Genomic DNA, 15,278 nt, shown 5'->3' on the forward strand with positions numbered 1-15,278 from the left:
TCATGCACTGCTCTAGTATGTGTTTGCTACACGCTCACTCTATCTCAGTCATGTGTCAGGTGCTGGGAAATAGAGGAGACAAACACTGTTCTGCAAGAAGTCAAGAGCATGCTGAAACCAGTTTGGCTCAGTGGATAGAACGTTAGCCTGTGGATTGAAAGGTCCCGGGTTCGATTCTGGTCAAGGGCATGTATCTTGGTTTCGGGCACATCTCCAGTAGGGGGTGTGCAAGAGGCAGCTGATCAATGATTCTTTCTCATCAATGTTTCTAACTCTCTATCCTTCTCTCTTCCTCTCTGTAAAAAATCAATAAAATATATATATTTTTTTTAAGAAGAAGAAGAAGTCAAGAGAAGAGGTGTGATGGGAAGGGACTCTGGGTCCTGACTCCCTGCAGCTGGCACAGTGGTTCAGGGACCCTCACGTGGTAGACTCCTTCTCAGTCCTGGCTTTATGTGGCCGGAGCTGAGACGAGGGAGGAGGGTTCTTCCCTGTTGTCCGGAGCATGACCCCTATAATCTGAAAGATGGGTTCCCTCTCCTTCTTTCTTTCCACAATTAGGGAGGGGCTCCCTCAACTGGGAGCCTGAAAGTGTGTAGGATGCTAGAGCTGATGTACCCATAGGAGCCCCCCAGGCCACATTAGGGCCTCGCCAGAGCGGCATAATACTTGCCTTCAGTTCACTGACGATGAGTATGGTGCTTTGATGTGTGAATGGGCTTCTCTGAGGCCTTGAAGAAGTGGATACCAGAGCCAGGGCTCCAGCCCAGGTCATCCGGCTTCTGGGCTGTTCCCACAAGATGGTTATGTACCTCCTATCCATCTCCACCCCATCCCACCAGGGAGGTCACCTGGAGGCCCTGGCTGGGCTGACCTTACCCAGAGAGTCATTTTATTAATTTATTTATGTTAAATACATATTTATTAAATTCAGAGAGAAAGGGAGAGGGAGAGAGGGGTATAGAAACATCAGTGATGAGAGAGAATCATTGATCGGCTGCCTTCTACACATCCCTACTGGGGATTGAGCCCGCAACCTGGGCATGTGCCCTTGACAGGCTGATGCTGTATCCACTGAGCCAAACTGGCTAGGGCTCATTTTAAAAGAATATGTGGATATGGGTTGGCTCGCAGCACAAGGAATATTCTGGAGATGTCCCTTTAGAGGCCTCCCAGGCTCCAAGGTCTGCCCTAGAAAGGCCTCTGGAAGGGAAATTAGCTCCAGATAGAGGGGAATCCAGGCCTGGCTTTCCTCCCTGACCCCTGGATATTACCAGGCCTTCTCTCTTGCCTTTCTATGACCATTGCTCCTTTTCTCCTCTTCTGAGAGAACTCTTTTGACATTCTACCAAACAGCCCTCTCAGCGCCCCAGACCCGTGCCCACCTCTTAGCGATGAAACTAACCATCTAGTTACTTAATTGGCAGTGATTCCAAGGCCTGCCTCCCAGAAGGGAACAGCATCATTGCCAGCATCCTTAATCAATCATCAGGCGTTTATTGAGTGCTTACTGTGTGCCAAGCGCCTTGCTGGGTGGCACGCGAGACCCTCAGAAGCAGGTCAATGCCCTGGTTCAAGGAACTTACAATCTAGCTGAGAAGAAAGAGGAAAGATAAGGGTGCAAAGGCCACAGCCTCGGCCAAGACTTATTCCAGGGAGAGGATAGGTGGCGTCTGGCAAGCTGGACTGGAAGGACATCTCGGCAGGTCTGCATCATGACAAAGGAGGATTTAGAAACATCACTGAGGGGATGGGAGCAGTGGATTTCCAGTGGAAGAACTGGAATGGCCAAGGCTCTGGCCTTGGGCTCGCGTGGGGTGTGCATCAGGCACGTGTAGCAAGACCTGGCTGGAAAGAAGGGCTGGGACGGGGTGTGGAGGACTCTGGGAGTGGTCGTTGAACTTGCTTGAAATGGCATCATGGACCAAAGGGCGCTTTCCTGCAGGGTGGAAGGTCCCTAATTCCCCGCTGAGGCCCAGGGTGAGAGGTCCAGCTTCTCAACGGCTGAGCAATCCACAAAGTCGTGGGGGTAGCTGTTGGCCTGGAACGCATGCAGCGGGACCTTGGTGATGTGGGTGTTGTCACAGACGAGGCGTGAGAAGGACATTCCCTGTAGAGAGTCCCGCTGCTTCTCGGTGAAGACCCCAGGGTTCTCCCACCAGAACCTGCCGACGCAGAAGCACAGTCTGTATATACAGGCCGGCTGTTGGCCCTCCCCTGCCTGGCCGATGGGACAGGAAGGAGATCACGGGGAACACGCTGAGGTCTGTGTGAGTCCTCACGCAGGAGGCGGGGACACCCACCTCGGGGAAGGGTCTGCCCTCCTCTGCCCTCCCACTGAGGCTTCACTTACCTGTCTCCATCGCGAATCTGCTGGAACTGTTTCCCCAGGAGGCAGGCCAGGAGAGACCCCACCCGGCCCCTTTCTACCAGGGGCTCCGCGATGCCCCCAATCCAGAGGTCAATGTTGCTAGGGGTCCCATAGAGATCCAGCAGCTTCTTAGCCAGCATCTCGTTCTTCAGCACAGCACCCAGCTCTGCCAGTGTCTGGGGCTGCCGGAGGTCGCAGAAGCCTCTCCAGGAGTTATACCCTAGGCAGAGGGAGTGACGCTGTAACCAGGGACCACCTGTCCAAAGCCCCCTGACGGACATCCCCACTCCAGTTCCGTCAGCTCCAGAGAGTCCAGCTTTTGTGATGAGATCCCACTGTGCTCTACCGGTGGTACGTCAGTCTCAAGAGGGCTAGCGGGTTATGTGGGCCCAGACCCTATCCTAAGCACCAATGGAAACTGGAGAACAGAGATGTTAGATCACTTGCCTAAGGTCACGTAACTAGAACTGGCACAGGTGGGATTGGAAGCCAGGTAGTCTGGCTCTTAATGATAATAATAAATTGTCTCCCCTAGGTCTAAAAAGAAAGGTCCCATAATCATCCATTTCTCTCTGTTCTCCTTTTTCTAAAATTTTTTTCTGGGCTTTCAAATTGGTTTAACAAGTCAGTTGGTGATCTCTTTTAATTTGGGGATCTCCAACATGGTACCAGATATGGTCTCTTGTTTCTACATCAGGGAGAATGGGAAATGGCACGTCACAGATGAGCAAATGAGTTTTAAACATCGGCATAGCTGCCTTCTCTTTTTAGAATTGATCCGATCCTCAGGAGGGTAGAAGAGAGGCCTCTAGAACCCCAGAAAGCAGCTTCCTGTTCCCCAGGCCAGGTCAGACCCGGGCCCACTCACCGGGCATCCCGTGGTCCCGGCCACGCTGTATGTTAATGGCGGCCAGGTCGAAGCCGTGGATCTTGTGAGTGGGCTGGAAAAGCCTGTCGCGCAGCTCTCCCGTCATCATTTTATCCTGCTTCGTCAACTTGGACTTTGTGGCCAGTAGGCCCCGTACCAGAGGGTCAATTCCACCTGCAAGGAACCTGGTGGTGAGGGGAGGGTGGGTCATCTTCCACTCCTATTCCCTCCCTCCACCAGACATTTTCTCTGAGGTTCAAGTAGGGCCAACTGAACTTCTCCGGCTGCAAGTGGGGGAGGGAAGAGCTCAGAGCAGCCTGCAGGGGGTGCTGTTGCGCTGGGGGAGGGGGCAGTCCAGAGGGGGCCATTCGTGAAATAATAGCATGAAGATAAGAATCGGAATTTTTTTTTAAACCCTCACCTGAGAATGTTTTTTATTGATTCTAGACAGAGAAGGAGAGAAAGAGAAACATGGATGTGAGAGAGAAATATCAGCCGGTGCCTCATACACACAACCCGACGGGATGTATCGAACTCGCTACCTGAGTATGTGCCCTGACCAGGCATTGAACCCACCACCCTTGGGTGCATGGGATGATGCCCTAACAGAACACCGGCCAGAGTTGGCTCCTTCTCCTTCCATATGTTCCCTTAAGAAATGGTACATTTTTCTATAGATGGTACTTAATAGAGGGGAGCAGAGGAGAGCAATTTATTCACCAAATCCATCAATTCTTTCTACAGGGATGAGGGAAGCTTGACACAGAGAAAGGAGGTAGGAAAAACCTGGCACCTTAAAGGCCAGATGAGGAAAGAATAATAACTAGAATTTGTTGACCACCTCCTGTATGTCAGGAGCTGTTGCTGGGTGCTTTACACATATATTAAAAAAAAAAAAAATTATACCCTAGTGAGATAGGAACTATGATTGTCCACATTTTTCAATTGAGGTCCAATGAGGAGAATTCCCTTACCCAACGTCATATAGAAAGTGTCTTCTAAGCCAGGTTTTCTTAAAAGGCGGCTGCAGGGTGAGACAGGCAGCTGGCTGAAGGGACTTACCATCTTGGACGATCCTCCAGCTGTTGAAGAAGAGGGTGTGCAAGGGGAGCTCTGGTTCGGGCCCCCACGGCTGATAGTCCTCACCCAGGCGGGACAGCGTGGCGGGGACCTCCAAGTGGCCGAAGCGGAAAGCAAAGGTGAAGACGTTGGAAATCCGGGGGTCCACGGATTGGTTGTAGCCTCTGTAAGGAGGGATCCACTTCTCCATCTCCACACCTAGCACAATGGGGAGGTAGTCCCTGAAGGTGACGATCTGGGAGGAGAAACAAGTCATGAGGAAAGGGTGCGTGCGAGCAACGCTGCATCCTGGAGAGATCAGTTTCTGGTTTTGTTTTACTGAAAGCAATGCACTAACATAAATGAAGAATTTTTTCAAAAAAGAAATCTTGCCACCACATAAGACAATAATTATGTTAATTTTTAGTCTTTCTAATATTTGCTGATACAATATACATTTTACATAGTTGTAATCCTAGAGAAAGCAAACTTTTGCATTTGGCTTTCTCACTTAACATTTATCACATTTCTACCTAACTCACCATGCTGTAACTACGTCTGTATAATATTCTATTGCACTCATGGGTCATTCTCTTACTCTTTTACTCTTAGGTTGTTTCCAATTTGTTCAGCAGCACAGACTTTGTGGACGGAGCAGGCAGTCTGCTCCTCGGGCCATGGGGAGCGGCAGGAGACAGAATCCTGCTTTTGGCCACAGTGGACTGGCCCAGTTTGATCCAAAGGGACGGGGCGGGAGAGGGGGGGGGGACATGTGGGTTTTCATTTTCTACCATGTGCAGAAAAGCAGAGAAAACCCAATTGCAGAGCGAGTGGGGAACCAAGACGTGGAGAAGGGAGCAGAGAAGAGAGAGGGACGGAGTGAGAGTAGCTGCTTTCATTCCATTTATGGCTCTAACCCTAACTGCAGCCCAACTGAACACCCTTTCCTGGAGTTCCAGGAGAAACCCTTCTCGGCTCCCACTTGACACATGTAGAGGACTGAACCCGTCCTGAACATTGCACTAGCCTGAGTGGGTTTCTTTTTCTTGTTGTCCAAAGAGCCGTACTATGGATGCAATTGTGTCCCCCCTGAAATTCATGTGTCGAAGTTCTGACTGTGTTTGGAGATTGGGCCTATAAAGAGGTAATTAAGGTTAAATGAGGTCATAAGGGTGGAGCCCTAAACCAATAGGACCAGTGTCCTTACAAGAAGAGGGAGAGACACCAGGTTGGTGCATGCTCAGAGGAAAGACCATGTGAGGGCACAGAGGAAAGGCAGCCATCTTGCAAGCCAAGGAAAGAGGCCTCATGAGAAACCAAGCCTGCTAACACCTTGGTTTTCCAGCTTCCAGAACTGTGAAAAAATAAATTCCTGGCAGCCTGCATAAACGAATACAAGCCTAAACTCAGATAATGTTTAGGTAGATAGTTTTTATTCTTTGGACAACTTCCTATAAATATCTTCAGCAGGGTGAATCTCAAGGAAATTATACTAAATGTAAAAATCCAGTCTCAAAAAGATTCATATTGCATGATTTCATTCATATAACATTCATGAAATAACATAACTGTGGAGAGGGACAATGGATTAGTGGTTGCCAAGGGTAAAGGGTATGACAAGGGGAGGGTGGATATGACTATTATGGGTATCCTAAGGGAGTTTTGTGGTTAGGGTGCACTTAAGCATCTTTATTGTGGTGGTGGTAACATAAACCGACATATAAAATTGCATGGAGCTACACACACCCACACACACATACATGCATGATTTTATTTATAACTGGTAAGATCTGAATAAGTGCTATGGTTTGTATCAATGTTAACTTCCTGCTTTTGATATTGTACCATAGTTATACATAATCTTGGCACTGGGGGAGGCTGGGTGCATGTATATATTTTTTTACAACTTCTTGAGAATCAACAATAATTTCAAAATTTTTATTGTGAAAATACATACATGTTTGATATCAACAGATCAAGCTTTCTAAGTCTTTTCTAGTTAGTCAATCAGCCAGTCAACAAGAACAATTGACTATGCCTATGACATATTGAAAAAAAAGATAATCCAAATAAAGAACCAAGATAACTACTATGTACCAACTCCAGGAGCAATGGAACCTACAGTCCCCTGTAGGCACCAGCACAGAGCATACTTGAGTGGCCAACATATGAATGACTCCGTTGAATACTCTAGATCTGGAGATTCATTTTGTCAAAGAGAAGTTGAAGAGACAAAGGGGAGGACTTCAAGGACCGAGACAATTGGCAAGAAGCAACGGAGGAGGATATGGGGAAATGGAGGTGTGAAAAGCAGAGGAGGTAGCCTGAGAGTGGCAGTGAGTAGAGGGAAGAGCCAGGAGAGCCTGTGAGGAAGGTGCTGGGACTCTGTACCTGCACGAAGGCCCCCAGAATTTTCCGGGCTTCCTGGTAGAGCTTCTCCCCATCCCAATGAGGATTGAGTCTCTTCAGTTCCCTGGCCAGCCGGTTGTGCTCTCTGAGAAAGAGGGTGTGGGATGCAGCCAGCAGGACATGCTCTGAGGCTCGGGAATCTCCTGAAAGCCCAGAAGGCAGAAACGTGGGTTCCCCTGAGCAGCCCCAGAACCCAGTAACCTGCACAAAAACATAAATGATGGTGCCCCCAGGGACCATCTCCTAAGCCCCTGCTTGCAGTTAACTTAAGGGAAGTCGGGTGGAGAGAGGGCAGGGCGGGAATCCATAGGGTTGAATCTCGCTACACACACACACACACACACACACACACACACACACACACACTTCTTAGGTGTTTTTAGGAAGGTTTTAGGAATGCAGGTTTGAGGGCAGGAGCCTGGGCAGGCTGAGCTCCTCTGTGTGCTAAAGGAAGAAGGATGTGGGGATGGGGGCTATCAGGAGAGAGGGAGGGAAGGAGGAACAGGATGTGGGGGTTGGCTAAATGGTAAAAGACCAGATGTTTCACTTGGGGACTTCTCCGTGTGTCCTCTCATCATCGGGAAAGTCTGTTCAATTCACAAATGCTTGGTCTTAGTGGGTGTTTTTGTGGAAAACAGGAAGGGGCTGGGCTTTGTGTCTGGATTGATAGGAGATACGTGTGGACACAGAATCTAAGAGATCCACGAAGAAATCTCTGCCATGCCAGGGTGGGCAGGGGGGTTGTCCTGGGAGAGTGAAGTTTTGGCAAAGGGAAGGCCTCCAGAAGGTTGCTCGAGCCAGCTGTACAGAGAGGACCAGGAGGACATGAGACCCCGAATGAACAGAATTGGGGGGCTTTGGTGTGCACAGGCTATATGGAGTGTGGGCTTTGTGCCAAGCTTATAAAACACCGTAAAAAAATATATATACATTCCTCTTCATCTAGAACTTCCTCCTCTAGGAAGTTATCTTAATAAAATTATTCAAATGAGCACAAAAATTCTTCAACAAGGATGTTCAGTACCTAAAACAACAATAAAAAAATATCACAAAAAAACTAGAAATGACTTCACTGTCTCCAAGTAAGGTTGGTAAAATAAATTATGGTGATATGTCATGGGCTACCAGGCAGCCATTAAAAATCATGTTGCAGAAGAATATTTAAGATGAAATATTAGTGCAGACACCAGATTATAGAGCATTACTGTATGACACTGATTATGTAAAATGATGTAGAACTATATCTATAATAGAAAAAAAAAAACACAGAAAGATAGGCATTAAAATGTTAACGATTTTCTGTCGATGGCTGAATTTTATTTTCTTATTTTCTTTATGCTTTTCTGGACTCCCTTAATTTTTATTTTTTTACAGTGAACACATGTTCTTAGATTTTGTATTCATCTGGGCCCATCTGCCAGTCCTGGACGAGTGCCTGAGGCAGTGGTGGCTTGGTGTGTGTTTTTCCAGAAGATGAGGAGAAGAAGCTGTGGAAAAGCTGCCTAGAGTCCTCCTGAGATTTCTCTTGCCTTTCTTTGTTCTCCCTCTCTTTGTCCTGGGGCCCCTCTCTTTCTTTCTTCCTTCCTTCCTTCCTTCCTTCCTTCCTTCCTTCCTTCCTTTCTTTCTTTTAAAAAAATATATTTTATTGATTTTTTACAGAGAGGAAGAGAGGGATAGAGAGTTAGAAACATCGATGATAGAGAAACATCAATCAGCTGCCTCTTGCACACTTCCCAATGGGGATGTGCCCGCAACCAAGGTACATGCCCTTGGCCGGAATCCAACCTGAGACCTTTCAGTCCGCAGGCCGACACTCTATCCACTGAGCCAAACTGGTTTCGGCAGGGGCCCCTCTCTTTCCATCCTAGACTCACCGGTCAGGAAGCAGGGCACGCGGGCAGTGGTGTTGATGAACTCGCAGGGGCTTGGCTTCTTGTTGTCATAGGGCAGGTAGGCCAGCCCCTGGTCCCACACCTCCTGGTTGACAGCCATGAGGCCCAGGGGGCTGCTGAGGTTGCGAAGGCGGCCGGCCAGGCTGGGCTCGGGGCCGTACACGAAGCTGGCATCCAGGAAGGCGGTCAGGGCGTTGATCTGCTCGCGGGCCAGGGTCTTGTAAGGCGGAGTCGGGCAGACAAACCCCGATCGGAAGAAAGGCATGCACTTCCCTTGAGTCCTCACCTTGGGGTCATCGTGTGGGAGCTGCGGAGAGATTGGGGGTGGGAGATGGGGCAGAGGTGGTACAGCTGGCTCGGGCAACCTCTCCTCTGGGCAGGTCTGGATGAAGCTGGCAAAGATGCTGATGGTGTCCTCCTGGGACCCGAGTATCAGACATGGACTCTAGACACCTCCTGCTGATGCACATCCTGGGCCCACATCCCTGAAGTCCATTGCCTCCTGCTGTATAAAAGGGCTGAGGGGGGTCATTAACCTTCCAGAGATAGGGCTTCCTGTTTTTGGTGGAGAGAGTCCTAAGATCCCTGGACAGGGAAGCAGGGCATGAGACAGGAACAGGTTTGCCCATTATTGCTACCCACCACAGCTACCGTGTGTGTGTTTTGTAACTACCGTGTGCTAGGCCTTTTGCATACTTTCTACTTTTGTTCTTCATACAACCCCGGAAGGTAGCTGATGCAGGCCCATGTACAGGTGAGACAACTGAGGCTCAGAAAGGCGAAGTACCTTGCCCCAAAACTTAGAAATTTGAAGAGAAAGATGTGAGATCCAGACCCAGATTGGCCTCACTCCACAGCTCAGGTTTCTCACATCACACCACATCGCCTTGACGTGTTTGTTGTGTGAGTGGGAAAAAACCCACTCTCTAACCCTAACATCCACGAATAAGAAGAAAAGGGGCACCGTGGCAAGTTCCTCTCCCTTCCTGCTGGAAACCCCCACAATTTCTGATTCATCCACCACCGTTTGGCTCTTCTGGGGAGGAGCCTTCCTGGACCTCAAGATGACTTATCACGGCAGAGTCCCACCCACTGACCGTGTATAAAATGGATCCCCTGGGGATGCTGGGCAATGGCAGGTTCTGCTTCCCCAGGCCTGGGGTGAGGCTTGCGATCTTACATGTCTCCTGTGCCCCTGTGTGGTGCCGATGCTGCTGGCTGGGGGTGTAGACAGCCCTCCCAGAGCTTCCTGATTGCACCATGAGAGTAAGGTGACCAGACGTCCCGCTTTTGGCGGGACAGTCCTGATTTCTAACAATTTGATTTCTAACCATTTGTCCCGCGTCCCGAGGTGTTTTAAAAAAGTCCCGATTTTTCCATCGGGACTTTTTAAAAGCGCCTCGGGGATCGAGGGACAAATGGTTAGAAATCGGGACGTCCGGTCACCTTACATTAGAGGCTACTTGCCCATTTCCCACACGGGCCCCTTTTTCCTCGAGGGAAGGGACGGTGTCTTACTCGCCTTTGAATCTCCAGCACATAGTGCGCTGCCTGGCATGGAGTCAACGATTCATGTCTATTTACTGAATAAATGGATGAGTGAATGGAGGGACATGTGAGGACCCCGGGAAGCTGTCAAACCAACATTAAAAAATCTACTTAGAGAGCCTGGCTGACGGGCCGGAAATGACGGGCCGGAAAGGACCGGCCAATCCGGAAGGCAAGGGCTGGTCGGGGACGCGCAGCTGCAGGGCCTACCAGGATGGGGAAGCAGTTGTCTCCCTGCAGACAGTACTTGTCACACTGCTCCTTGGAGTACTCGCTGCTCCCCAGCTCCGTGTCGGGGGCGAAATCCAGGTCGTGGTCCACAATCTGACCCCACTGCATGAAGAGCAGGGACGTGTTTTGGTCCAGAACGTCGTCCTCATTCAGGTAGCCGGCGATCTGGTTGGATACCTCACGGGCCTGCGGGAGGGGGGAGGAGGGAAGGGAGGGAAAGGAGGGTTGGAGGGAAAAGTGCATTGAGGGTTCAGATTCAACTGCAGGTTTGTTTGTTTTTTAGTTCCTACGATTCAATAAGGTACGCTTATTCAATCCTCACGACAGGCTTGTGAGGTATGTGCATTATCCCTATTTTGAAGATGAAACTGGGTCTTAGAGAGGTGAGGTCAATTCTCCAAGGCCAGCTACAAAGGGGCAGGGATGGGGTTAAACACAGGCCTGTATGACTTGATGGCTTGCAAGGCTAGTGCCCTATCCACTGGGGAGAAGGAACACAAAGGCGGATGCCTGGGCAGAGTCTCAGAGCTGCCAGGTGTCTGGGAGGAGAAAAGGGAGAGACTCCGGGGAGAGGCTGCCAACTCAGATGAGGCCGAGGGAGAGGACCTCCATGCAAACAACAGCTGATGCACTCCGGGGGCTGGGGCAGGGAAAGCATGAGCAGGATGGGGTAGGGAGGCCATCTGCCTAGGACACCCCAGGGGAGCTGGCCCGTGGGCAACTGGGATGTGACAGCCACGTGGCTATAGGCTCTGGGCTCTGAGCTCTGCTGCCCTCTCGTGGCATGTCGAGGAACAGCGCCAGGCAGCGAGTCCTCAAGTCCGTCTCTCCTGCTGAGGCCCCACCGCACACCCTCTGTCCTCCCACCTATTTCTTCTCCCTGCCCTCTGACTCCCATCCTCCACCCTCCTGCTGGGGCCTCACCAGCGGGATCCGGAAGCCGTTCCGGGTCTTCCCCGGCGTCCACCCGAAGGGCAGCGAGAGCCCGTCCTCGTACTCCGCCGGCAGCCAGCGCGCCAGCGCCCTGTTGGCAGCGCCCAGCGCGGGGTCCCTCCTGAAACCGCGGGACTCCCTTCAGCCTCGGCCAGTCCGCTCCCTGAGGAAGGGCCGGAGCCTCTTCCGAGGGAAAAGGGGTGCAGGAGGCGCCTCTCAAACGGGGGTGTTTCTGAACTACCCCCACTCCTGCAGTTGCCGGGCACCTATGCCCTGGGGAAAGGTGCTGCCTCCTGTGGGATCCGGTAGTCTCTTTAGAAGATGGGGATTGGGAGAGGGTTCCAACAGAACAGGTTCCAGTGGCTGTGCCTGGAATGCCCAAAGGGCAAAGCCCCTGGCCAGGCTGGACTGGGCAGGTGGGCAGGTAGGCAGGTGGGCTGGGTAAGGCAGGGGGGTAAGGTAGGTGGGTAAGGTAGGTGGGTAAGGCAGATGGGTGGGTAAGGCAGGGGGACTGGCTGTGGTGGTAGCCAGGGCATGTCCCCCCCAGCGGCCCAGGCCCTCACTGGTTGTTGCAGGCTCCTGTGAGGGTGCGGTAGGAGCTGTTGTCGCATGTCACTTCAGGGACAGGGGCCCCACAGCCCACCTTCCAGGAGAGCGCAGTCAAGTCCAGGCCCAGGTCTGAAACAGAGGGGACGCCCCGGGGGCTGACTTCTCCCTCCCCTCGGAGGCCCTGGGGGAGGAGGGAGAGGGGAACCAGGGGTGCACTCACACCTTTTGGAATACCTTCTATGTTCTGAGCAAGCACCCCTGAGGTGGGTTCTCATCTACTCCTGACAATTCGTTCAGGTAAGACTTTACATTCCCATTATACAGAGAAGAAACTCAGACCACAGTGCCCAGAGACTTGCTTACGGCCACACAGGTAGTAACTGCGCAAGTCCAATTGCAGATCTTTCTTTTCCTTCTAGAGCACATGTGTCAAACACAAGGCCCGCGGGCCAAATCCGTCCCGCCAGGCCTTGCAATGTGGCCCGCACCGCGCTGTCATCACTGCACTCCGCTGCGTTTCCATCACAATGACAGTTTATGACTGTTCAGTAAACCATTCGGCCCGCGATTTAGGCTGGATTTTAGATTTTGGCCCCTTCTCTGATTGAGTTCGACACCCCTATTCTAGAGCTTCCCTGACAGCTACAGTAGGGAGCGTGCAGGAATCTAGAGAGGAAAGATGTTGGGGAGGAACGGGTCATTTTTAAGTGAGGGGCGCTGTGGTAGAAGTAACATAGTGGAGAGGAGGGAGGGTAGGCATCAGCGGCCTCCATGGGGGCACAGAATGGAGAGAGAGTCAACCTCCTCTGCAGCCTGTGGCCCCTCCCAGGGACCACAATGAAAGAAGGACGAGGGAATCCGGCCCCACGGGCTCCTTCGGGGGGACCAGCTGTGCAAGCTTGAGGAGACCGGAGACCGGGGTTAACCCCCAGCACCTTTGAGTCTCAGAGTCCAAAGGGCTCCTCCCTCTTTCTCCTTACCTCGCTCCAGTTTCCTCCTTGGGGACCTTTGGGGTTTGCCCAGGTCCTAGGCCGTGTATCTTTCCGCACTGGATGTCAGAACCTAACCCCATCCCGCATGGCTCTCCCGACTGGGACCCGGGGTCCGGGATGGCGGAGGGGGAACTCATGATCAACCCATCAGCTCACTGTTCCGGCTCCACGTTACCCAGAGCGAGCTGGAAATCTCGTCTCCTGTGGATACCCCGGACCCAGGCGGCTCCCGTGTCCCCTTCACAGGCGGGAAGTGGTGCCCCTGGGGCAGGGAACAGGGAGCCCCGTGTTTCCTGACGTTAGTGCTCCCTCTGGACCGAGGCCCCAGGGATGTGCACCAGGAGCACGAACGCATCGGCCTCACTTGCCCTCGGAGCCCCTCGGAGCTCTGCAGTTCCGAGAAGGAAGAGGCAGGGGCGCTTCTCTGAGGAATGGCTCTTCAGAGGGAGCGCAGCTTTGGGTGTCTTCAAGCGCTCTCTCCTGAGCGGAGAGGACCCCTTCCTGCCCTCAGCGGGCTCGCGGGTGTTCGTACCTGTGCTATTGGGGAAGGACGCTTTCGGCCTCAGTCTCTTCAAGGCCTCCTCCCACACCTGCCCGTTGCGGATGGCTGTGCGCGTCCGGCCCCTGGCATGCTTGAGGTACTCCGAGAGCTTTTGGGTAGTGGCTGTCTTATTGCTCAGGCAATTCTTCAGCCTGCGGTGAAGAGCAAGGGGGTGGGGGGGGGGTCATGACCGGGCCCCCTGGGCTCTGACCGGTAGAAGGGGTGTGCGGTGGTGTGTGTATGGGGAGGCCACGGAGGGTGTGTTTTCAGGATCTTTGCTCCGTTCTCTTCTGGTGCCTCTGGAAAAGCTATTCTGGGAGGAGGAAGCTGCCTTGGGCCCTTAAGCTTCGTCAGGTCTGGCTCTGGGAGAGGAACGGCAGATGGACCGAGTGCTGCCTGGATTAGAACCGGAGGGTGGCGGCTATGCTGACGGTGGCAGAATCGGTTGGGGAACCTTAAAAACACCTGAGTCCCAGGACATACAGATTCAGCCTGAGGACCCCCGACATGGACCTAGCATCTCACTGAGCCTTGTGGGCCGAGAATTCTGGAAATGGCATGCCCACGAAAGCATTCTTCATCACCTTTGGCCCTAGAGTCGGGGTGGAGTTTGTTTAGATGTGGGCTTGCTAGCATCCAGCCTCTGGCTGGCCATTTCTTGGGGGCCAGAGGTTAAGCCTTTTTATTCCTTAATGTCCCATTTGTAAAAGGAGAAGCCCAATCCCTTTCACTAAGAGGTATGTGATGATACAGAGATGACTGAGACAGGGTGGTGTCCGAAAAGTCCCTCCATGAGAACACTCTCCCCTTCCCTGTGCCTCAGTTTCCTCATGCATGAGATGAAGGGGTTCTCTGAGGTTGCCTGCAACGCTGGAAGAGGCTCGAGTTCACACAAAAGACAGCGCTGCTTTAGGGGTGCAATTCGCTGCCCCTATAGTAACACCTGGCCTGTCACTATTAACTCCATTTCACGTGTGAGGGGACATGGGATCTCAGCCTGAGGGGTTATGTGGGCATGTGGGCAAGCATAGGGACTGTGATAACTGGACTCTATTCACCAGGCCTATCCCCTTCCAGACTGGCCCCAACCCTGATAAAAAGGAACCCTAACCTCTTTGCTGTTCCAGTCTCTGGTATGCTATCCCTCTGCCTCTCCACAGGGCTGGCTCCTTCTCATCCTCCGTCCAGCTTCCCTGACTCCTGTACCTGCAGGAGCAACCCTTGCTCTTTTGATGCCTTCATTCCATCACCAGTCATGACTACCGGATTGTTGATGTGCTTGTGTAGCAAGCTGTTTAAATGTGATTCTTTACCTCTCCAGGAGGCCCCCAAGTCTGAGAACTAATGAATAAGAACAAGTTCTAACGCAGGGCTGGTCATCCTGTGCATGACTTGCATGGGAGGTGATGAGCACTGACTTTGTGGCGTTTATTCTATCCCCAGCTTGGGGTATAAGAGGATTGACATGAAGGAGGGAGGGAGAATTTTCATTTGGAGATAGTTGATGAAATATACTAGGTGTTTCCCTCCCCTGCCACCATGGAAACCTTCCTCTTTGTGTCTCAAATACCTGGTCCGGGAATCCAGGAAGGCCTTGTTGACTTGGACCTTGACCTGACTCACAACATAAGACATGGCAGCAGTCCTGTTGGCCTGTGCTTGGAGGGGGAGAAACAAGCAGCAGGATATCAGATGTCATTCCTTGGAGATGCCCTCTGCTTCTGTCCCTCTTTCTCATCCCCTTCCCCTCACCCCCGCAAATCTGAGCAAGCAGAAGATCAAGACTAGGAAACTTTCTATCTTTCTCTCCCTCTCTCTTCCTCTGTGAAATCAATCTATAGATATGTAAAAGCTAGGTGACCGTCCATCTTTCTATCCGTCTAAT

The 15,278-nt window shown here is 51.8% G+C and overlaps 1 protein-coding gene across 1 annotated transcript in view; it reads right to left on the minus strand.

Annotated features, from left to right (window-relative positions):
• Window positions 1-1,061: 1,061 nt before the first annotated feature.
• Window positions 1,062-15,278, minus strand: part of LPO (lactoperoxidase) — a 19,094-nt gene continuing 4,877 nt past the window's right edge. Inside the window, exons 3-13 of the mRNA XM_036454357.2 lie at window positions 14,964-15,051; window positions 13,385-13,545; window positions 11,875-11,989; window positions 11,303-11,432; window positions 10,358-10,564; window positions 8,582-8,906; window positions 6,690-6,850; window positions 4,302-4,554; window positions 3,240-3,413; window positions 2,354-2,591; window positions 1,062-2,165 (exon numbers count right to left, since the gene is read on the minus strand). Coding sequence (XP_036310250.1) covers window positions 1,958-2,165; window positions 2,354-2,591; window positions 3,240-3,413; window positions 4,302-4,554; window positions 6,690-6,850; window positions 8,582-8,906; window positions 10,358-10,564; window positions 11,303-11,432; window positions 11,875-11,989; window positions 13,385-13,545; window positions 14,964-15,051 — 2,060 coding nt within the window. The 3' untranslated portion in view covers window positions 1,062-1,957. The remainder of the gene's footprint in view (window positions 2,166-2,353; window positions 2,592-3,239; window positions 3,414-4,301; window positions 4,555-6,689; window positions 6,851-8,581; window positions 8,907-10,357; window positions 10,565-11,302; window positions 11,433-11,874; window positions 11,990-13,384; window positions 13,546-14,963; window positions 15,052-15,278) is intronic.

Source organism: Pipistrellus kuhlii, unplaced genomic scaffold (assembly GCF_014108245.1).
Source record: "Pipistrellus kuhlii isolate mPipKuh1 unplaced genomic scaffold, mPipKuh1.p scaffold_m20_p_28, whole genome shotgun sequence".
Classification (NCBI taxonomy): Eukaryota; Metazoa; Chordata; class Mammalia; order Chiroptera; family Vespertilionidae; genus Pipistrellus; species Pipistrellus kuhlii.